We start from the raw sequence: 23,960 nt of genomic DNA, 5'->3' as shown, positions 1-23,960 counted from the left end.
GTGCGGTCACTGTTGTAATATGGGAAATATAGCAGGCAATTTGCACACACCAAGCTCCCACAAACAGCAATGTGATACTGACCAGATCACCTTTTTTTAATGATATTGATTGAGGGATAAGTATTGGCCATGACACCTGGGAGAACTCCCCTGCTCTTCTTCAAAATAATGCAATGGGATCTTTGACGTCCACCTGAGAGAGCAGACAGGGTCTCAGTTTAATGCCTCTTCTGAAACACAGTATCTCTGATAGTGTAGCATTCCCTCAATACTGCACTGGAGTGTCAGCCTGGATTTTTGTACTCAACTCTCTGTAGTGGGACCTGAATTCCACTCTGAGTTGAGAATGCTATCACCTGAGCCATGGCTGACACTCATGAGGGAATAAAGTGCATCTCCTGTAGATACTCCGACAACTTCATGGGGTCAGATGTAACAGTCACCACAAGTCATTTTCTGAAATCGTGTGATTGGTGCCTGAAGCTGCCTAATCACACTGTACGTGCATTCAATGTGATTTGCTAGCTGGTTCATTCACATAGAAGTACCTAATTTTTTTAATGTGCTGTTTCTTTTGCAGGCCTTCCCACCTTGAAGTGTTGCAGTGGTGTGAATCTCTGGAGAAGCTTTTGATGAACAACTGTAAGTGACCCAATCGGCAATCTGATTCTGGTTTTATAAATCACAAAGATTTCAGTCAATTTAAATGTTTTTCAAATCATAGATAAATTATTACAATGGTATCATACAACAACAGCAACAACAACTTGCCTTTATATAGCACTGTTGACAAAGTAAAACGTACCAAGGTGCTTCACAGGAATGTAATCGGAAGTACAAATTCAAAATTTGCAGATGATACTAAATTGGGGGTTATAGTTAATGCTGGGTAAGACTGTGGGAAAATACAAAAAGATATTAATAAACTTGCAGAATGGACGTGTAAATGGAAAATGAATTTCAATACAGGTAAGTATGGTGTGGTGCATTTTTGGTAGGAGGAATAAAGAGGCCACATACTCCTTGTAAAGTAAGAGTCTAAATGAGGTAGAGGAGCAAAGGGATCTCGGGGTCCACATTCACAAATCATTAAATGTAGGAACAGCAAAAAAAATGCAAACTAAGCTCTGGGGTTCATTTCTAGAGGAATAGAATTTAAAAGCAGAGAAGTTATGTCAAACTTCGAAAGAACTTTAGTTAGACCACATTTTGATTTGTTAACAGTTCTGGTCTCCACATTACAAAAACGATATCGAGACACTGGAGAAGGGCAAAAAAGATTCACAAAAATGATATCAGAACTGAGAGGTTATAACTATCAGGAAAGACTGAACAGGCTGGGGCTCTCTTCTCTCGAAAAGAGAAGGCTGAGAGGTGACTTAATAGAGATCTTTAAAATGATGCAGGGGTTTGATAGGTAGACATAGAGAAGATGCTTCCACTTGTGAGGAGTTCAAAACTAGCAGTTATAAATGTAAGATAGTCATTAATAAGTCCAATAGGCAATTCAGGAGAAACTTCTTTACTCAGAGAGCTGTTAGCATGTAGCACTTGCTATCACAAGGAGTAGTTGAGGCGAATAGCATAGATTCATTTAAGACACATGTGGAACATAAACATCGGTATAGATGTGTTGGGCCAAATGGCCTGTTTCTGTACTGTAAATTCCATGTAATCCTTTGAAAAGCTTAGCAAGAGGTACCCCTTATTCTTCACAGTTAGAAAATGGCAGAGTCTTTCTTTAAATTATATCATTGGGACCCGACTGCTATTTTAACCAGTGGTCTGAGTGGAGAAGCCATTGTGGCTTTCCTGCCAGGTGATACCAGCAGAAGAGGATTGGGGATCAGAAGAGGTCCAAAGAGGTCAATTTTAGGAGCATGAAAAGGCATCTCCTGGCTCAGACTCCCCCTCCTCGATCGCGAGGCCTTTCCCAAACCCCCTCCCCGCGCCTTGCCTGAGTGCCGGGGACCGTTCCTTTGGTTCTCCTCGGCAGCCTCCTGCCGCTGACATTTTACTCCAGTCTGCCAGCCAGGAGCTGCTTTAGACACCGGTTTCGGGTGAGCAACTGACTGGGGCCGTGTAAGTGAGGCTCGGGCATTAAAGTCACCTTGGTCTCACATTGCTAAGCTCAGAGGGGTTTGGCACTCCCCTAGGCCCCTGCCTGCTCCATTCCCACCCCAGGTTAAAACCAGACCTTATTTATCTTTTAAATGGATAGATTATCCAGCACCAGCAGCTCATAATCAGCCTGCCACATCAAAGGGGAAGAAATAACTGGAGCAAAGCAACAAAGAAGAAAGAATAGGATAACTTTTGATTGCAGTCACTGTTGTTAAAGGAACACAACAGCCATTCTGAATGTGCACAGCATGGTGCCAACAGCAATTGAATGAATGGCTAGATAATCTATTTGTGCCAATGTTGGTCGAGAGAGCAATATTGGTCAGGACAACTTTATCCTTCAGTGAAAAGTACTAGTAAAGAGTGAATTCTGTCTCACCTGTGCACTGCACCTGGGAGCAAGTGAGGGACAATTTGTCCAGTTTCATAAAGTGGCTAAGGTAAATGTGCTCACATTTTTCTCAATTTTACAATGTTACCTTACATTGATACCATACATTGCAATCCATCTGTCACAGTGAACACCCCATTCTGTGAGATGTAAATGTGTCTGGTTTGCAGCAAATCACATTATCCGGCTCAAAGTGAACTCTGACACTGACCTTCACCTCAAGTGTCGGTCAATTACTTCACCTGTGTTCTTCTCATCCTTTGCCTTCAAATCGGTCCCTGGCAAGTACTTTTTTGAACCTCAAATTTATTTCATTCTCAGGATAAACCAACAGCCTAGAAATAGATTATAGGCAACACTTCATCCCAGAGGAGCATGCATTTGGAATTGAAAGCTTTTTCAGTTCAGCGCTCAGAGACAGCTCTTGTATATTCTTATGCTGACAAGTGGCTTAAAAAAACCATATTTCCCAGCAGTCAACCTTTCTTCATCCAGGACTTGTTCCTGTGTTGTTGAACTTGCTTCTTAGATTGTCAGTAACTGTATACTGCTGGAAAAGTGGCCTCAGCAGACTAGAATGTGATAAAAAGCCATTTGCAGAGAACTCTGTTAGGCTTTACACAAAGGCAGAGTTTCCCTTCAATTTTTAGTTCCAAAAAAGATTTCCAATGCTAAAAAGACTCTACAATTCAATATCCTTGTAGCCAATGTTACCAGCATCAGGAATGGCCACCGGGTAGGAATTATGGAAACACAGGATCTGGACAGAAGAGGAGAACTGCCATAGACTTTGTAAAGCTAAACACTCCTTAGACATATGCATTTTTAGTGCTACAGTTTGGACATTTTAATGGTTTTGTTCACTCGACATTGGTATAATATCAATACAATGTCAATACAAAGGAATTCACAAACTATAACATCTATAAAACTTTTAACATTCAAAGAAAAGGATTTGCCAAAGTTACTCTTGACCTTTTTTCTAAATGTATACTTTGGGACCAAACTCTGTCCCAAAGAGCAGACATGTCCAAACATTGGTACTTGATGCAAGATCTATGCTAGCATAAGAACATAAAAATTAGGAGCAGGAGTAGGCCATTCAGCCCCTGAGCCTGCTGCACTATTCCAATGAGATCATGGCTGAACTTCTGCCTTAACTCCACTTTCCTGCACTATCCCCATATCCCTTGATTCCCTTAATATCCAAAAATGTATCAATTTCTATCTTGAATATACTCAAAGACTGAGCCTCCACAACCCTCTGGAGTAGAGAATTCCACCCTCTGAGTGAAGCGGTCTCACCAGGACTCTATATAATTGCAGTAAGATGTTGTAATGTCTGTAAGCTTGCAATGTTTGTAGCTCCACACTGTGGATGTGGACGTATTGTGCAGGGTTAATAATAATCAGAACCAGGCAGATTTCCGGAGGTTTCCGAGAGAGCTGCCTGCCATGTTAGGAACTGTGTGTGCTGTGCTCTGTGAATGTATCAGTAGCAGTGATGTTGGGAAGGGCATCAAACAGGAAATTAGGGGTGCATGCAATAAAGATGCAGCAGTTATCATGGGTGACTTTAATATGCATATAGATTGGGCTAACCAAACTGGAAGCAATACGGTGGAGGAGGATATCCTGGAGTGCATAAGGGATGGTTTTCCAGACCAATATGTCGAGGAACCAACTAGAGGGGAGGCCATCTTAGACAGGGTACTGTGTAATGAGAGAGGATTAATTAGCAGTCTCGTTGTGCGAGACCTCTTGGGGAAGAGTGACATAATATGGTGGAATTCTACATTAGGATGGAGAAGGAAACAGTTAATTCAGAGACCATGGTCCAGAACTTAAAGAAGGGTAACTTTGAAGGTATGAGGCATGAATTGGCTAGAATACATTGGCGAATGATACTTAAAGGGTTGACTGTGGATGGGCAATGGCAGACATTTAGAGACCGCATGGATGAACTACAACAATTGTACATCCCTGTCTGGCGTAAAAATAAAAAAGGAAAGGTGGCTCAACTGCGGCTATCAAGGGAAATCAGGGATAGTATTAAAGCCAAGGAAGTGGCATATAAATTGGCCAGAAATAGCAGCGAACCCGGGGACTGGGAGAAATTTAGAACTCAGCAGAGGAGGACAAAGGGTTTGATTAGGGCAGGGAAAATAGAGTACGAGAGGAAGCTTGCAGGGAACATTAAAACGGACTGCAAAAGCTTCTATAGATATGTAAAGAGAAAAAGGTTAGCAAAGACAAACGTAGGTCCCCTGCAGTCAGAATCAGGGGAAGTCATAACTGGGAACAAAGAAATGGCAGACCAATTGAACAAGTACTTTGGTTCGGTATTCACTAAGGAGGACACAAACAACCTTCCGGATATAAAAGGGGTCAGAGGGTCTAGTAAGAAGGAGGAACTGAGGGAAATTGTGTTGGGGAAATTGATGGGATTGAAGGCTGATAAATCCCCAGGGCCTGATGGACGGCATCCCAGAGTACTTAAGGAGGTGGCCTTGGAAATAGTGGATGCATTGACAGTCATTTTCCAACATTCCATTGACTCTGGATCAGTTCCTATGGAGTGGAGGGTAGCCAATGTAACCCCACTTTTTAAAAAAGGAGGGAGAGACAAAACAGGAAATTATAGACTGGCCAGCCTGACATCGATAGTGGTTAAAATGATGGAATCAATTATTAAGGCTGTCATAGCAGCATATTTGGAAAGAGGTGACATGATAGGTCCAAGTCAGCATGGATTTATGAAAGGGAAATCATGCTTGACAAATCTTCTGGAATTTTTTGAGGATGTTTCCAGTTGAGTGGACAAGGGAGAACCAGTTGATGTAGTGTATTTGGACTTTCAGAAGGCTTTCGACAAGGTCCCACACAAGAGATTAATGTGCAAAGTTAAAGCACATGGGATTGGGGGTAGTGTGCTGACATGGATTGAGAACTGGTTGTCAGACAGGAAGCAAAGAGTAGGAGTAAATGGGTACTTTTCAGAATGGCCGACAGTGACCAGTGGGGTACCGCAAGGTTCTGTGCTGGGGCCCGAGCTGTTTACATTGTACATTAATGATTTAGACGAGGGGATTAAATGTAGTATCTCCAAATTTGCGGATGACACTATGTTGGGTCGCAGTGTGAGCTGCGAGAAGGATGCTATTAGGCTGCAGAGTGACTTGGATAGGTTAGGTGAGTGGGCAAATGCATGGCAGATGAAGTATAATGTGGATAAATGTGAGGTTATCCACTTTGGTGGTAAAAACAGAGAGACAGACTATTATCTGAATGGTGACAGATTCGGAAAAGGGGAGGTGCAACGAGACCTGGGTGTCATGGTACATCAGTCATTGAAGGTTGACATGCAGGTACAGCAGGCGGTTAAGAAAGCAAATGGCATGTTAGCATTCATAGCAAGGGCATTCGAGTACAGGGGCAGGGAGGTGTTGCTACAGTTGTACAGGGCCTTGGTGAGGCCACACCTGGAGTATTGTGTACAATTTTGGTCTCTTAACATGAGGAAGGACATTCTTGCTATTGAGGGAGTGCAGCGAAGGTTCACCAGACTGATTCCCGGGATGGCGGGATTGACATATCAAGAAAGACTGGATCAACTGGGCTTGTATTTACTGGAGTTCAGAAGAATGAGAGGGGATCTCGTAGAAACGTTTAAAATTCTGACGGGTTTAGACAGGTTAGATGCAGGAAGAATGTTCCCAATGTTGGGGAAAACATAGAAACATAGAAACATAGAAAATAGGTGCAGGAGTAGGCCATTCGGCCCTTCTAGCCTGCACCGCCATTCAATGAGTTCATGGCTGAACATGCAACTTCAGTACCCCATTCCTGCTTTCTCACCATACCCCTTGATTCCCCTAGTAGTAAGGACTTCATCTAACTCCTTTTTGAATATATTTAGTGAATTGGCCTCAACAACTTTCTGTGGTAGAGAATTCCACAGGTTCACCACTCTCTGGGTGAAGAAATTCCTCCTCATCTCGGTCCTAAATGGCTTCCCCCTTATCCTTAGACTGTGTCCCCTGGTTCTGGACTTCCCCAACATTGGGAACATTCTTCCTGCATCTAACCTGTCTAACCCCGTCAGAATTTTAAACGTTTCTATGAGGTCCCCTCTCATTCTTCTGAACTCCAGTGAATACAAGCCCAGTTGATCCAGTCTTTCTTGATAGGTCAGTCCCGCCATCCCGGGAATCAGTCTGGTGAACCTTCGCTGCACTCCCTCAATAGCAAGAATGTCCTTCCTCAGGTTAGGAGACCAAAACTGTACACAATACTCCAGGTGTGGCCTCACCAAGGCCCTGTACAATTGTAGCAACAGCTCCCTGCCCTTGTACTCAAATCCCCTCGCTATGAAGGCCAACATGCCATTTGCTTTCTTAACCGCCTGCTGTATCTGCATGCCAACCTTCAATGACTGATGTACCATGACACCCAGGTCTCTTTGCACCTCCCCTTTTCCTAATCTGTCACCATTCAGATAATAGTCTGTCTCTCTGTTTTTACCACCAAAGTGGATAACCTCACATTTATCCACATTATACTTCATCTGCCATGCATTTGCCCACTCACCTAACCTATCCAAGTCGCTCTGCAGCCTCATAGAATCCTCCTTGCAGCTCACACTGCCACCCAACTTAGTGTCATCCGCAAATTTGGAGATACTACATTTAATCCCCTCGTCTAAATCATTAATGTACAGTGTAAACAGCTGGGGCCCCAGCACAGAACCTTGCGGTACCCCACTAGTCACTGCCTGCCATTCTGAAAAGTCCCCATTTACTCCTACTCTTTGCTTCCTGTCTGACAACCAGTTCTCAATCCACGTCAGCACACTACCCCCAATCCCATGTGCTTTAACTTTGCACATTAATCTCTTGTGTGGGACCTTGTCGAAAGCCTTCTGAAAGTCCAAATATACCACATCAACTGGTTCTCCCTTGTCCACTCTACTGGAAACATCCTCAAAAAATTCCAGAAGATTTGTCAAGCATGATTTCCTTTTCACAAATCCATGCTGACTTGGACCTATCATATTACCTCTTTCCAAATGCACTGCTATGACATCCTTAATAATTGATTCCATCATTTTACCCACTACCGATGTCAGGCTGACCGGTCTGTAATTCCCTGTTTTCTCTCTCCCTCCTTTTTTAAAAAGTGGGGTTACATTGGCTACCCTCCACTCCATAGGAACTGATCCAGAGTCAAGGGAATGTTGGAAAATGACTGTCAATGCATCCACTATTTCCAAGGCCACCTCCTTAAGTACTCTGGGATGCAGTCCATCAGGCCCTGGGGATTTATCAGCCTTCAATCCCATCAATTTCCCCAACACAATTTCCCGACTAATAAGGATTTCCCTCAGTTCCTCCTCCTTACTAGACCCTCCGACCCCTTTTATATCCGGAAGGTTGTTTGTGTCCTCCTCAGTGAATACCGAACCAAAGTACTTGTTCAATTGGTCCGCCATTTCTTTGTTCCCCGTTATGACTTCCCCTGATTCTGACTGCAGGGGACCTACGTTTGTCTTTTTCTCTTTACATATCTATAGAAACTTTTGCAATCCGTCTTAATGTTCCCTGCAAGTTTCTTCTCGTACTCCATTTTGCCTGCCCTAATCAAACCCTTTGTCCTCCTCTGCTGAGTTCTAAATTTCTCCCAGTCCCCGGGTTCGCTGCTATTCCTGGCCAATTTGTATGCCACTTCCTTGGCTTTAATGCTATCCCTGATTTCCCTTGATAGCCACGGTTGAGCCACCTTCCCTTTTTTATTTTTACGACAGACAGGAATGTACAATTGTTGTAGTTCATCCATGCGGTCTCTAAATGTCTGCCATTGCCCATCCACAGTCAACCCCTTCAGTATCATTCGCCAATCTATCCTAGCCAATTCACGCCTCATACCTTCAAAGTTACCCTTCTTTAAGTTCTGGACCATGGTCTCTGAATTAACTATTTCATTCTCCATCCTAATGCAGAATTCCACCATATTATGGTCACTCTTCCCCAAGGGGCCTCGCACAACGAGATTGCTAATTAATCCTCTCTCATTACACAACACCCAGTCTAAGATGGCCTCCCCCCTAGTTGGTTCCTCGACATATTGGTCTAGAAAACCATCCCTTATGCACTCCAGGAAATCCTCCTCTACCGTATTGCTTCCAGTTTGGTTAACCCAATCTATGTGCATATTAAAGTCACCCATTATAACTGCTGCACCATGTTTGATGCCCTCCCCAACATCACTACTACTGTTTGGAGGTCTGTACACAACTCCCACTAACGTTTTTTGTCCTTTGGTATTCTGCAGCTCTACCCATATAGATTCCACATCATCCAAGCTAATGTCCTTCCGAACTATTGCCTTAATTTGCTCCTTAACCAGCAATGCTACCCCACCTCCTTTTCCTTTTATTCTATCTTTCCTGAATGTTGAATACCCCTGGATGTTGAGTTCCCAGCCCTGATCATCCTGGAGCCACGTCTCCGTAATCCCAATCACATCATATTTGTTAACATCTATTTGCACAGTTAATTCATCCACTTTATTGCGGATACTCCTTGCATTAAGACACAAAGCCTTCAGGCTTGTTCTTTTAACACCCTTTGTCCTTTTAGAATTTTGCTGTACAGTGGCCCTTTTTGTTCTTTGCCTTGGGTTTCTCTGCCCTCCACTTTTCCTCATCTCCTTTCTGTCTTTTGCTTTTGCCTCCTTTTTGTTTCCCTCTGTCTCCCTGCATTGGTTCCCATCCCCCTGCCATATCATTTTAAATCCTCCCCAACAGCACTAGCAAACACTCCCCCTAGGACATTGGTTCCGGTCCTGCCCAGGTGCAGACCGTCCGGTTTGTACTGGTCCCACCTCCCCCAGAACCGGTTCCAATGCCCCAGGAATTTGAATCCCTCCCTGTTGCACCACTGCTCAAGCCACGTATTCATCTGCGCTATCCTGCGATTCCTACTCTGACTATCACGTGGCACTGGTAGCAATCCCGAGATTACTAATTTTGAGGTCCTACTTTTTAATTTAGCTCCTAGCTCCTTAAATTCGTTTCGTAGGACCTCATCCCTTTTTTTACCTATGTCGTTGGTACCAATGTGCACCAAGACAACTGGCTGTTCTCCCTCCCTTTTTAGAATGTCCTGCACCCGCTCCGAGACATCCTTGACCCTTGCACCAGGGAGGCAACATACCATCCTGGAGTCTCGGTTGCGGCCGCAGAAACGCCTATCTATTCCCCTCACCATTGAATCCCCAATCACTATTGCTCTCCCACTCTTTTTCCTGCCCTCCTGTGCAGCAGAGCCAGCCATGGTGCCATGAACTTGGCTGCTGCTGCCCTCCCCTGATGAGTCCAGAACCAGGGGTCACAGTCTAACGATAAGGGGTAAGCCATTTAGGACTGAGATGAGGAGAAACTTCTTCACCCAGAGAGTGGTGAACCTGTGGAATTCTCTACCACAGAAAGTTGTTGAGGCCAATTCACTAAATATATTCAAAAAGGAGTTAGCTGTAGTCCTTACTACTAGGGGGATCATGGGGTATGGCGAGAAAGCAGGAATGGGGTACTGAAGTTGCATGTTCAGCCATGAACTCATTGAATGGTGGTGCAGGCTCGAAGGGCCGAATGGCCGACTCCTGCACCTATTTTCTATGTATATGTTTCTATGCACCATTACAGCCATGGAAATGGCCTCCCAGGGTATGGCAAAGGCTACATATTGATTTTGCTGTATTGGAAGGACAACAGTTGTTCATTGTGATTGAGCCATTCGAAGTGGGTTGAGGTGTTTCCAATGTGGAAAATAACAACAAGTAAAACATTGGACATTTTACAAAAATTATTTTCTTCATTTGGCCTCCCTGAAGAAATTGTTTCGAATAATGGACCACAATTTCGTTCAGAAGAATTCGCACAATTCACGAGCAAAAATGGTGTGAAACATACCAAGGTTCCACCATACCATCCTGCTTCGAATGGTGCAGCAGAGCACACTGTACAAATTGTAAAACGTGCCCTCATAAAACAAATGTTAGATCCAAATCCAAGGAAACTACAGTTGTCATTGGATCACAAGTTGGCTAATTTTTTGATTACTTATCGAAATACTCCTCATACAACTACAGGTAGAACACCAGCAGAGTTGTTTCTCAAACGACAGCCAAATTTGGCACAGTCCGTAGAAGAAACACAATTAAGACAGAAATAGAATCATGATCGTCGAGTAAAAGAGAGAAGTGTGAAATTAAACCAGAAGGTGAGAGTGAAGAACCATCACCATAAATGGTTAAAGTGGTTATCAGGAAGAGTGATGAAGATATGTGGTCCTCACACATATTTGGTAAAGATGTTTGATAATGGACAGGTTAGGTTTGTTCATATTGATCATATTTTACCTACAGACATGGAAGGAGTTGAAGGTGGGAATGATTCAATTATTGCTGACTCATCAGATAGTTTTAATATACCAGTAGCAAATCCTAAATCCAATGTACTGGAAACAAATCCAGGAGAGAATCAGAATGAAAGTCTGAGTCCGAATCAGGAAAATAAAGAGCCTGAAGTTAGAGTGAGTTCAAATGAAAATCAAGGAAATTCCATGGAGGAAAACATTCCTCAGGATGAGCCTCGAATGAGTGTGAAATCGACACCATGTTTGGAAGGTTCTGTTTCGAGAGCAAAGGTATCCTCTTCAAAACAGAAAACAAGTGGTAAAGTTAAATTTGTAAATATGGAAAAAAAACAAGTTTATATCCTGTGTTGTGTATAAACATGAAAGTTATGTATGATGTTATGATGGCTTCTTCATTAAGGAGGGAGAAGTGTAATGTCTTTAAGCTTGTAATGTTTGTAGCTCCACACTGTGAATGTGGACGTATTGTGTGCTGCAAGTGCAGGGTTAATAATAAATAGAACCAGGCAGATTTCCGGAGTCTTCAGAGAGAGCTGCCTGCCATGTTAGGAACTGTGTGTGCTATGCTCTGTGAATATATCACAGATGTCTTAACTCTTATACTCAAATCCTCTTGTAATAACGGCCAACATTCCATTTGTTTTCTTAATTGCTTGCTGTACCTGCACGTTAACTTTCAGTGATTCGTGTACAAGGACACCCAGGTCCCTCTGAGCACCAACATTTCCCAATCTCTCAGCATTTAAAAAATACTCTGCTTTTCTATTTTTCCTACCAAAGTGAATAACTTCACATTTCTCCACATTATATTCCAATTGCCATGTTCTTGCCCACTCACTTAGTCTGTCTATAGCCCCTTGAAGTCTCTGCATCCTCCTCACAACTTACATTCCCACCTAGCTTTGTATCATCAGCAAACGTGGATAAATTAAAAAGTAAAATACTGCGGATGCTGGAATCTGAAATAAAAACAGAAAATGCTGGAAATCTCAGCAGGTCAGGCAGCATCTGGGGAGAGAAACAGAGTTAACATTTCGGGTCTGTGATCCTTCGCCAGACCTGCGAGATGTAACAGATTCTTAAGGATGTGCAATGGCAGTGAAAGGTGGAGTGAAGGAAAGAACAAAAGGGAAGGCCTGTGATAGGGTGGATATATTACATTTGGTCCCCTCATCCAAATCATTGATATAGATTGTGAATTACTCAGGCCTAAGCACCGATTCTTGTGGTACCCCACTAGTTACAGCCTGCCAATCTGAAAATGACCCGTTTATTCCTACTCTCTGTTTCCTGTCCGTTAACCAATCCTCAATCCATGCTAGTATATTACCCCCAATCTCATGAGCCCTAATTTTGTTCAATAATCTCTTGTGTGGCATTTCATGGTGTGCCTTATATAAGGACTTTAGAAACCAAAGGGCTATTTGTCATCATTTTTTTATTCTACTTTTGCTGGTACTCCTTTTACCCTGAAGTTGGCACTTTCTGGAATTACGTTGAGATCTGGCCCAGTCGTTAGGGTGTATTTGACCTGCAGAGTTGACCCTAAACGTGCTCTCTTCAGGAGATGTTTGACTGGTGGTCTCTTGAGTTGTTTGCCTTTTGCTGACATATGGACAGTTTGCTTCAATGGTGCATATCAAAACAGTTATCAAACGTTCTCATATTTGGTATCAAACACGCGTGGCCAGGAATGCCAAGCACCGTAGCCAGATTTACACTACAACAGAATCAAAGTGTTTGCGATTAATCAGGAAATATGCTTGTTTAATCTATTCCAGCTGATGGCTGTGGTGAAACATGATAAATTTAGAAAGATATTTTCCATTTGTTTATTTCCAGATGGCCAGGCTGCCTTCAAAGCGTTCCTCCAGTCAGAGCACAGTGAGGAGAACATCGAGTTCTGGATGGCTTGTGAGGACTATAAGACCACCAAGTCACCTCTTCAGCTGGCCTCCAAGGCAAAGAAGATCTATGAAGATTTCATGGAAAAGGAAGCTCCTAAAGAGGTTGGGCAGTGATCGGAAAAGCAGTTGTAAATGTGGCTTTGTTTAGACAGGGGGAAGTAACACCTTTTCTAACTGAACGGGTGGAATCTGCCATTATATCCCTTCACTTGCTCATTTGTGGTTTTCATTCCTCCATGCTCATTAACCCTTTAAGGGCGGCTGGGGCGTCCCAGCCACCTACAGCTTCTCACCCAGAGGAGCTATCGGTGGCATCGCTCCGCACCGGACTCGCGTCCCGTGGGGCAAAAGGGTCTGCGTGGAGCAATAAGTGGTCGGCGCGCAAGTGCGCTAATCGCACAGCCCACTTTTTGCCAGCGGAGCCCCGGGGAAAATTCCAGGGGGGGCGATCTGGCCGCCGCAGCCGGGCGAAAACCCTTTAGCGCCCTGTTATCATCTCCCGGCAGCGTTAATGGGCCTTTCTGAGAGGGGCAATTTCAGCCCCTTGGTCTCTTCACTGACAGCCACTGTGTTTCACAACACCATGAATGGGACATTTGCTGCCATATTGTATGTTTACATGGTTAAGTATTATGAGGCTATCCACTGTAACCTCTGCTCACAAAAAATATTCTATTTGCAAATTAAAGCAAGACACTTTTGCAAAACATTTCGAACAAGTGTTATAGAGGATAATATGTGATGATAATGATCTAGAAATGATGGTTTGCAATGTAATGAGAGCCCGTATTGAGTTTTTGCCTTCTCCTCTGCAGGTCAATGTTGACCACTACACCAAAGAGGTCACCATGAAGAACCTTGTTGAACCTTCAGCATCAACCTTTGAACTGGCACAGAAGAGAGTGCTGGTTTTGATGGAGAAGGATTCGTTCAGCAGGTTTCTGAAATCTGAACTCTATCTGGAGCTGATAAAGTAGAAATGTAGCTGGGCTGTGCAAAGTGTGGGTGGAGTGGGACCACTGGCCTGCTCACAGAGTCAGTAACTGAATATTCCCTCACTAAACAAAAACTATTATTCCACGTGTTGTTTTCTTTAAAGCTTTTGGCACTACACTGACATCACTTAAATCTAATACTTGTCCTTGCATAGCCCGAAAATAAACAGGCACCATCTTTGGCAAGGTGTTTGTACCTTTAACGTTGTACCTGTCTTTTATGTGTGTTTTTTTTTTGCTCTGCCTTATTTTTCCTATGAGATTATAGCCAGCGATAAATAAGCACATGGCTTCAATCAAATTCTTTGGCATATCAAATCATTCCTTTAGAATTCTTATCACCAACCTGACAAGAATGTGCAAAAATGTTTTGAAATCCTAGTCCTTCCACTGAGCAAGCACCTTCCATCCTTCCTATACTGAGAAAACAGGAACTCTGTGCAGTTGGTATAGCAAATACTGCAGAAAGTATTTTCTTGGAATCATCACAATGTTTCTATGTTTATTCGTGAAGTGTCCTCTAAACATATAACACTATATTACAGTAAGTGTGATAAATATATAACACTATACTACAGTGAGTGCGATAAATATATAACACTATACTACAGTGAGTGAGATAAACGTATAACACTATACTACAGTGAGTGAGATAAACGTATAACACTATACCAAAGTGAGTGAGATAAATATATAACACTATACTGCAGTGAGTGCGATAAACGTACAACTATACTACAGAGTGTGCTATAAATAAATAACACTATAGTACAGTATAAGGATATGCTCTTAAACAACATTGAATATTTTGATAGTTTGCTTTAATCTACAGTATCACTGACAACGTGCATAGTTAGCAATGCAAGTATCAGCAGATGCAGCTCTCGTGCTCGTATAGCTGTATATTTCTAAAATTCCTCAGTGATGTAAAGTACTTCAGTAGCGACACAGCAGTGTATCACTGATACTTCACTGGGGAGGGCTGCAGTATTGGAGATTAAACTCATCGTTTCAATTTGATTTTGTTGAAGGAAAAGCAAAAGCAAAAGAGAAAAACTTTGAGGCTCAACATGGACTATTAGAATCAATTATCACAATATGCCCACATGGCCCAATAAGCACTTCACACGCAAACAAAGTAACCAAATTTTTTTAAAGTGCTAGGATTCACGGTTAATGCATTGCTGTAAAATATCTATATACTATCTATACCAACATGTCCACATACAATCTATGCCAACATGTCCACGTACAATCTATACCAACATGTCCACATACATTTTATACATGCTGTTTATTTTGAATTTAAAAGGTTCAAAATATCATTTAAATTCATACAAAGGAATTATTTTTGTCATTTCTGAACATCAGCAGACAATAAACATGAAATAGAATAGTCTCAACACTATCATTGAAAAATGTTATAGCAGCAATTCTTCTCTTGTACCTTTATGCCTGGGAATATTTTGATCTCCTTTTATGATGCCAGCGTAGCTAAGATCAAACCAACTCTGTCATGGAATGGCTGGAATGTGTTGGATGACTTGAAGGAAAACAAGAGAGGATGGAGGTGAAGGGCGTAGAAAGTAGCACTTGTATTGTGCCTGGGATAAGTGGAGCATTTTAAGAAAGGAAATAGCCAGAGGAAGCCGAATAATCATATTAATGTCATTAGACTCTTACAATTCCTTTTGTCTCATATTCAGTAACAACTTAATATGGCAGCACATATCGTGAACCGTCTGAATGAATGATTTCATTTTGTACATCAAATCATCTGACTAATTAGCTTGAAGTTAAGAGAGAAGTTCCTGCACTGCCATGTTAAGGCGTAACACGGTCAAACTAATCTTAATAAAGAACTGCAACATTTCCTAACAATGATTTCCAAATTTTTTGCTGGAAATAAACATAGGCTAACATACTGCATTAGCAAAGTTCTATACTGTCCTCATGTTATCCTAATGAAGAAAAATTATTGTATTGTGTTCCATTAAAAATAAACCATAAACACTCACACTCACAAAAACACAAAAGAAAGTCTTGGAAAGGTTGCTCTCACCATCAGCAGTTGTACACTCAAGCAATGAACGGAATGATTTGTCTGCATTATATTCCTTGCCCATCTAATAAACGATGTCTACAATGTTAACCAAAATATTTAAAGTGAATGCTTAAGAATTGATTCCTGTACTCTGAATTGTGTAGCCAGTGCATGTTCATTATTAAATGTACTTCGTGTAATGCATGTGTGTTACTATTCTGGTGTTCACGGGCTTATCTTGAAGGACAATCTCATAGTAAGAGTTTCAGTAAATGCTTCATTAGTTCGATTATTACGGTGAGAGGTCAGTGAGAAACCTAGGTGAAGGGCCAAAGCCCATAGTGCAGGACACTACCAAGGTTGAAAAGAGCAGGGCCAAGGAAGAAACAATGATTTGGTGATGCCAAGCTAGAGGTGCGGCATTAGTATAAAACCTTAGAACAAACTATTGGTTTTTGCACAAAATGGGAATGTTTTTGCTATTACAAACACACACTGCCTGGGCAATAGTTCATGTTGAGCTCTACCGAATGTAACAGTATTAGCCAGTTTTCTTGCCAGGGGTAAAATAAGAAGATTACACCATTGACTCGACAGGGATGCCACCTTGTCAATGTTTGCTTTGACTGATAATTGTTTAGATTCAACACTTGCTGGCTGGTAGGCTTGATACTTAGTGGTGAGAATCCATTTGTGCTGCTCCACATCACATGGAGTTAAACAGCAATGCCTTAATGCCAGAAACTAATGCCAAAATTGGCACAATTATCTTGACAATCACCATCTAAAATGAGTGTTTTATGTTTTGATTAATAGAAATCAATTCTGAAGCCAAAATCATAAAACAATCATATCTGGGAGACAAGGTACTGAACCGTAAAATCAGGCTGTTACTAAAGTCCCATTTTCAGCTTAATATCTAAATGAAGCAAATACTGAAATTCTAAGTATTATTCATTATTAAAAGTTAACTTTCTCATTATTATTCTGCTTTGTATGCAACATGTATCAACTCCAATGGTTTGAACTCCTCATGATCCGACAGCCTCTATTGATTATATAATGCCATGAATGGTTTGCTGAAGGTGGGTTTGAGTATTGTCCAGATATGATTCACACTAAACTGATGTGCAGTTACGCTCTCCACTTCACACCCTGATGACCGTGTGCTTCTGAAAAATGGAGGAACCTTTAATCTGGGTACCTGACTGCACAAGAAATCATCCATGTTTTCATTTATTCATAAAACGAAAGAAAACTCAGCTTCCCATCACAAACGTGATGTTCAAGGCATTATATCATCATGGCAATGACTTTAAATATGCTCATTAAATGGTGATTATATACCCATGAACTGCATTAAAAAAAAGGCTTCACTTTGAGCATAATCCAACTCAGAAGCAAGCATTTGACTACCAATTATCAACATCTTCATGTTAATTTTATGAAGTGTTCTTTCGGGAGTTCAGTTCTATAACTGAAACAGTTGAATTGATATGGGCGTAATGATTATCCCTTGTTATCTGAACATTAATGTACTGTTAAAACTGATAAATGACTGCAGTGGCCTTTCGTGCATTCTGTCTTATCTTGGAAGAGTTACAAACCTAATGAAGTAAACATGTATCTCTTTACCAAAATACGCCTATTTTCTTCTACTTAATTAATAGATTTTCTTATGAACAGCTCCTGATGGGTTCAAAGAGTTACTGAATGAATGCATGCTCTTCATGAATCTGCAGTGAAGTCTCACTGTGCGGTTTTCACAGTCCATCGCAATGAAAATATTTGCAATATTCACAACACAGTGGAAAGCCCAATAAATAGCACTGTACCTGGTATTAACTGAACGGTGGGAATGAAAACCGATGAGGTTGTAATAACAACTTGGTTTACTGCTAAATTACCCGTTCAATTATCTTTTAAACCATTCATTAAAATTAAATACGATGAACATACCAGGAAGATTCTTGATCTGAGCTGAGTTAGTTCATTTGCCATATGAGCCAGTGGAGGTGCTGCAGTTAGACAGGAAAGGTAGAGGCTCCGAGCGATGGTGGTGAGGGGGTAGAATGGTGACAGGTGGTGGGGGGGGCAGAGGGGTGGCGGGGAGGGCAGGGGGTGGCGGGGGGGGCGGAGGGGTGGTGGCGGGTAGGGGGGGAGAGCGCGGCAGAGGGAGAAAAATCAGCCATGATTCCCATTGCTGATCACAATGCATTGTCCCATGCCGGAAAGGTCATAGGTGGATGGACTCAGGGAAGGTTGTGAAGGCCACAATGGTTGGAGGGCTGGCCAACACTCAGGTCTGAGTTCATTCAGGAAGTAAGGTTACGTGCGTCAGGTAGTGGAGAGCTGTGAGTATCCTGAAAAAGTTGCTGCTCTCTAAAATGGAAAAAGGAGAATGAAAAATCAGGAGTGGTCATGAGTTCCTCTCAATCATGGAACTAAAATCCATTGGTCCAATTTTAACTCTGGGCCTGTTTTCGGTGGGTGAGCAAAGGTATGAGTTAGAAACTAACCTCCTGCTCTAGAAATCAGGTCCAATGTATTGTAACCCCCAGACCTCACATAAATCTCACTGACTTCCCAGCTGTTCCAGTTGGGAAGCAGGGGAACACGTGTGGCCCGGAGGTCGCCCGCCAACCAGAGCCGGTTCGAGCATGGCACAGATCGGGTGCCGGGGCTGTCCTGCGCTTGTCTCGCGCGTAGGAAGGAGGAGGGGTGTATTACATGCAAGGCAGGCCCAAGCTGTCTTGGACCTGGTCCCACAAAGAAAGTAAGACAATGTACCTTTTTGTGACTCTTATAGCCATGATTTCTCTTCTATGTTCCTATGGGCAGGGAAGTGGAGTTGAGGCTAAGGTCAGATCAGCCATGATCTTACTGAATGGCGGAACAGGCTCGAGGAGCCAAATGACCTACTCCTGTTCCTATTATAAAAATTCTCTTTCTAGGTTCTCTTCCTATGTTCTCTTCTCCATTTACTTTCTGGGAAAGGCACAGCGACTTCTCGTGCAGACCAGTGATTTATCATTGCAGTCAGGTCCCAATGATGTCGTCAGAAACATAAAAAAGGACCCCATCAGCTTTGGGTGGCTGCCCTTGCCACCTGCTCAGTAGAAGTTGGCAACCATCAGCTCCAGAGCAGATAAGTAAACCTGGGTGTCTGCAACTGCTCACCTGTTTATGCAAGGGGCGGGGCATAAGGGTTAAAATCTCCTCCATACCCCACATCACCCCGTCTATATTCCACAGATCTCTTTGAAGTATCTTCTACATATTTTGAAGAATTTGGTATATTTCTAAGTAATTCACTCTCAAAATACTGATGATATAATAAAGAAAGACTTGGATTTATATAGCGCCTTTCACGACCACTGAAGATCTCAAAGCGCTTTACAGCCAATGGAGTACTTTTGGAGTGTAGTCACTGTTGTAATGTAGGAAACGCGGTAAGCAATTTGAGCACAAGCAAGCTCCCACAAACATCAATGTCATAATGACCAGATAATCTGTTTTTTTGTTATGTTGATTGAGAGATAAATATTGGCCAGGACACCAGGGATAACTCTACTGCTCTGTTTCAAAATAGTGCCATGGAATCTTTTGCATCAACTTGCGAGAGCAGACAGGGCCTCGGTTTAACATCTCAGCTGAATGACACCTCTCACCTCGCTCAGCACTGCAGTGTCAGCTTAGATTTTTTTGTGCTCAAGTCCCTGGAGTGGGATTGTGAACTTGCAACCTTCTGACACACAGGCAAGAGTGCTACCAACTGAGCCACAGCTGACAATGCAAAAAATGATGCAAAATAAGACATATGTGGCATTACTTGATGTTCCCGATGTTATCAGCACCTTTAACCCCTTGGAGTAAAGTCACCAATCCCACACACTTGGTGAGGAGCCGTGTCTGAAAGGAGATCAAGACTGGTGAATTTACCCCATCACCTCCAATGTGCCCGGCAAACCCAGCAAATTACAATTAAATAATTTAAAAAACTACTGTAATTTTCAGCCGTAAAGCTTAGGTTTATGGTGCAACCTCTGAGCACAAGTTTCATCTTTTTGGTTAATGCTCCAGTTACAGTTGAATGGAAAATAAACAGTTGACGTCAGCGAATAGGAAGAATACGATGTTAAATGTAAAGCAGAGCATAACCTTTAAAGGACATTTTCTTTTGTCTTGACTCACAATCATCTGCCTGGCAGGCATTCTACCTCATGATAAAGAACAGGCATGGAAATGTAATCCGATAGGAATCAGATTTAAAGAGTTAAAAGAACATTTGGCCTTGAAAATGTAAAATATTTATGTAATTATTTGGCTTCTGCTGTATTATTCAAGTAATAATATGCACATCTACATCCTATTGGACGGAACCTAGGGAAGGCTCGTAGATTGAAGGACGAAGCTGAAGGGTAAAGTTGTCAATCATGCCACATCACATGGAAGAAAATGTTTATTCAAACATACCTTAATGTCTATTAAATATATTGTTAACACGCTCATATCCACCTAGTGAAGGAAGAGGAAAATTCAGGAGTGGTTACACAGGACTGTTTCTGTGCAGCTCCTAGTAGCCAATTCAAGGATGGCACAAAGGACAACAGGTTGTCGACTTGTGCTCATGGCTGCACTTGGTCTGTGGGAACACGACAAAGGGGAGAAGGAGAAATGACTGGAAATGAAATATAGGCTGCGATTTCGCCATCAGTGGTGAGTTGGGTGCGGCCAGCATCGGTGGCATGTGGGGAACCGGCTCACGGTTCCATTCCGCCCGCCTGAAACAATCTTCCGTTGATTGGACTTGTTAAGCCCAACCTGAAGGTTCCCGGCCAATTAACAGGAAGCGGGTCTGATGACGTCATTTGATGACGTGTCATCAGCTGGTTCCCTTAAAGGGACATGCCCACATTTATTTTGACCGTTGTTCTGTCAGTGTTCTACAGCATTGAGCTGCTTCAAACACTGACAATGACTGGATAGAAATGCACGGCTGCACCCAGGCTCTCCCAATACTTCCTCCAGATGCTTATGGAGGGAGTCACAGCATACAGGGAGGTCCTTTTCCCTTCCAATGGGCGGAAGAGACCTCCCCAGGACACCAATGCAGCCTGGGTGCACATTGTACAGAAGGGCACAAGCAGGGATGTCATCAGGAGGACCTGGCTGCAGTGGCACAAACCTTTCAATGACCTCAGTAGATCACAAAATGTTATTGCAAAGCCCAAACTCAGCCTCACATTCTGCTGTGCCACTCATCACATGCCCATCACTCTGTCTGCCCTACCCTACTCCTGCACATCCTTACTCACACCAACTTACCTTGCATCTCCACCCATCCCTCTCTTTCCATCTACATTATCAGATCCCCATCTCACTAGCCACCCCTCACAATCACACTCATCCTTGTCCAATCATACCAACTAACAACACACAAGGGTAGATACTTAGGTCCTTTAACCAATGTTCATGTAAAGTTTATATTGGTGTGTTGTCAAACATTGTAATCTTTATTTTGAACACTTTGTGTCCTTGGACAAATTTGCGTGCACCTTCGGAAGTGGCTTAGTGAGTTGTAGTCAATAGTGAGACATAAGGGTACCCCGCACAATGGTGATGAGTGTAAAAGGAATGGGTTGGACATTGTAGGGGTGCTTTATAGTGCTGGTGTGGTGTGGTGCCAACCTGGCACATCATGTGCCAGTACGGGTGTACAGTGAAGTAAATGTGGCCATGGTGAGGCCATCCCTGGTGTCCCAGGCAGCAATGTGGTCAGGTGCTGATGCCCTGTGTCCTGTGCAGCATCAGATGTTTGCGGAGAAGGTTGGTGTTGTTGTAGGTGATGCTGGTGTGTTTACTGATGTTGGTGTTGGGGCTGATCGTGGTGAGATTCTGAGGATCAAGGTGAGATTTTTGCAAGGGCACTGATGCTGCTAGAATAGATGGCACCTGAAGTTGAGATGACAGACGCGATCTGTCAATGGCAAGAGAGGTTGCTCCAAGGAGGTGACAGTGGATAGAGAGTTCATTGCAAACACTTCCAAACTGCATACAGCTCAAAATTGTCCTCCAAATCCTGAAGGGTGTAGCTTTTGATATTGGAAAGTGAACAGCTGTGAAATGGTAGCTTTTATACCACTTCAACTAGTCAAAGCAATCATAGAAACATAGAAACATAGAAAATAGGTGCAGGAGTAAGACATTCGGCCCTTCGAGCCTGCACCACCATTCAATAAGATCATGGCCAATCATTCCTTCAGTACCCCTTTCCTGTTTTCTCTCCACACCCCTTGATCCCTTTAACTGTAAGGGCCATATCTAACTCCCTCTTGAATATATCCAATGAACTGGCATCAACAACTTTCTGCGGCAGAGGATTCAACAGATTAACAACTTCCACAGGTTAATTGAGAAGTTTCTCCTCATCTCAGTCCTAAACAGCCTGCCCCTTATCCTAAGACTGTGTCCCCTGGTTCTGGACTTCCCCAACATCGGGAACATTCTTCCCACATCTAGCCTGCCCAGTCCAGTCAGAATCTTATATGTTTCTATGAGATCCCCTCTCATCCTTCTAAACTCCAGTGAATAAAGGCCCAGTTGATCCAGTCTCTCCTCATATGTCAGTCCAGCCATCCCTGGAATCAGTCTGGTGAACCTTCGCTGCACTCCCTCAATAGCAAGAACGTCCTTCCTCAGATTAGGAGACCAAAACTGAACACAATATTCCAGATGAGGCCTCACCAAGGCCCTATACAACTGCAGCAAGACTTCACTGCTCCTATACTCAACTCCCCTTGCTATGAAGGCCAACATACCATTTGCCTTCTTCACCGCCTGCTGAACCTGCATGCCAACTTTCAATCGAGAGTCATTAGGAACCCGACACACTTACCTGGCGTGTTCCCCGAGGGACAGCAAACTCATCAAAAACTTGGTAAAATGTTAAGTACCTGGATAAAATCCTTTTAAATACCTTTAAAATTGACTGGCCCGCCGCTTGCTGTCAGGTCTGCAATCCATACGCAGACCCGACACTTGAGAAACTGACACGAGTTGGATTCAAAGCCATCTTCCGCCCCGCTGTCAATCAGGGCCATTTTGACAGCAAGCCCGCCTCCAAACCCACACTTGCAGGGCTGGTAAGATTCTGGCCATAGAGTAGTACATTCTGTCAAAGGTATTGAGTAAGGTGGATCTATGCAGCAAGTGGTTCCTGTAAAATGCAAGGATAGGAGTATAGGATTAGAAGCTAAAGAAGCAAAGGGATTGTAAATAAATAATTTATTTTACACTTTGAGTCAGAATAGACAGCACCTTGTGGAATAACTTCATATTCAATCAAAGCATGACAGTGAAGATTTTGGATTAATTAAGGAGTACAGGCAGAGCCACAGTGATGTAAGAAGAGTTGGGAGGAACATAAGAGGCAGTTTATAAAAAATGTGTTTATGGGATGTGCACGTCACTGGCAAGTTCTGGGATTCGGAGCAGGAGGAGAAGAGAGCCATAGCCCAAAACCCCCAAAAACTCAAGGGGGAGGGGAACACTTCGCTCCCTCACATCGCCAGTGCTTGCCCTAATGGTAGAAGCATGTATTAAAAAATGAAAAATAGTCACAAATATAAGTACAAAAGAGAGGACCCTCTTTATTCCTTAGATATCAATGATCCCCGAACATCGCACCGAGTTGCTTTTGAATTATTCCAGAATTTTTACCTTACCCAGAAGACCATCCCAGATACCAATTGCTGTGTGTGGAAAAAGTGCTTCCTTACATTAGTCCTGTACCATTACCATTCACCAGTTTGTATGCTTTTGACTATAGTTATGCTTTGACTTGGGACAGAGCTCAGGGTTAACCTTTTCACTTAGTACCTTATATACCGCTCAAAGATCACCTCTCATTCACCTCCTTTCAAGACTGACTCCTTTATAAAGAAGTCAAGAACAGTCTCGGTCACATCAGGAGATCATTTTAACTTTGTGCGATAGTGTAAAACAGGTGATAGCGAGTCGGCAGTTGGCTTTACATCTTTCCTCATTTTTGTTGGAAGTCAG

The 23,960-nt window shown here is 42.8% G+C and overlaps 1 protein-coding gene across 1 annotated transcript in view; it reads left to right on the top strand.

Moving 5' to 3' along the window:
- Window positions 1-17,536, top strand: part of LOC139268723 (regulator of G-protein signaling 5-like) — a 70,049-nt gene extending 52,513 nt beyond the window's left edge. The window contains exons 3-5 of the mRNA XM_070887348.1: window positions 581-642; window positions 12,793-12,959; window positions 13,673-17,536. Of these exons, the coding sequence (XP_070743449.1) occupies window positions 581-642; window positions 12,793-12,959; window positions 13,673-13,834 (391 nt within the window). The 3' untranslated portion in view covers window positions 13,835-17,536. The remainder of the gene's footprint in view (window positions 1-580; window positions 643-12,792; window positions 12,960-13,672) is intronic.
- Window positions 17,537-23,960: the final 6,424 nt, after the last annotated feature.

Source organism: Pristiophorus japonicus, chromosome 8, assembly GCF_044704955.1.
Source record: "Pristiophorus japonicus isolate sPriJap1 chromosome 8, sPriJap1.hap1, whole genome shotgun sequence".
NCBI lineage: Eukaryota > Metazoa > Chordata > Chondrichthyes > Pristiophoridae > Pristiophorus > Pristiophorus japonicus.
This window is presented reverse-complemented; position numbering and strand designations above follow the sequence as displayed.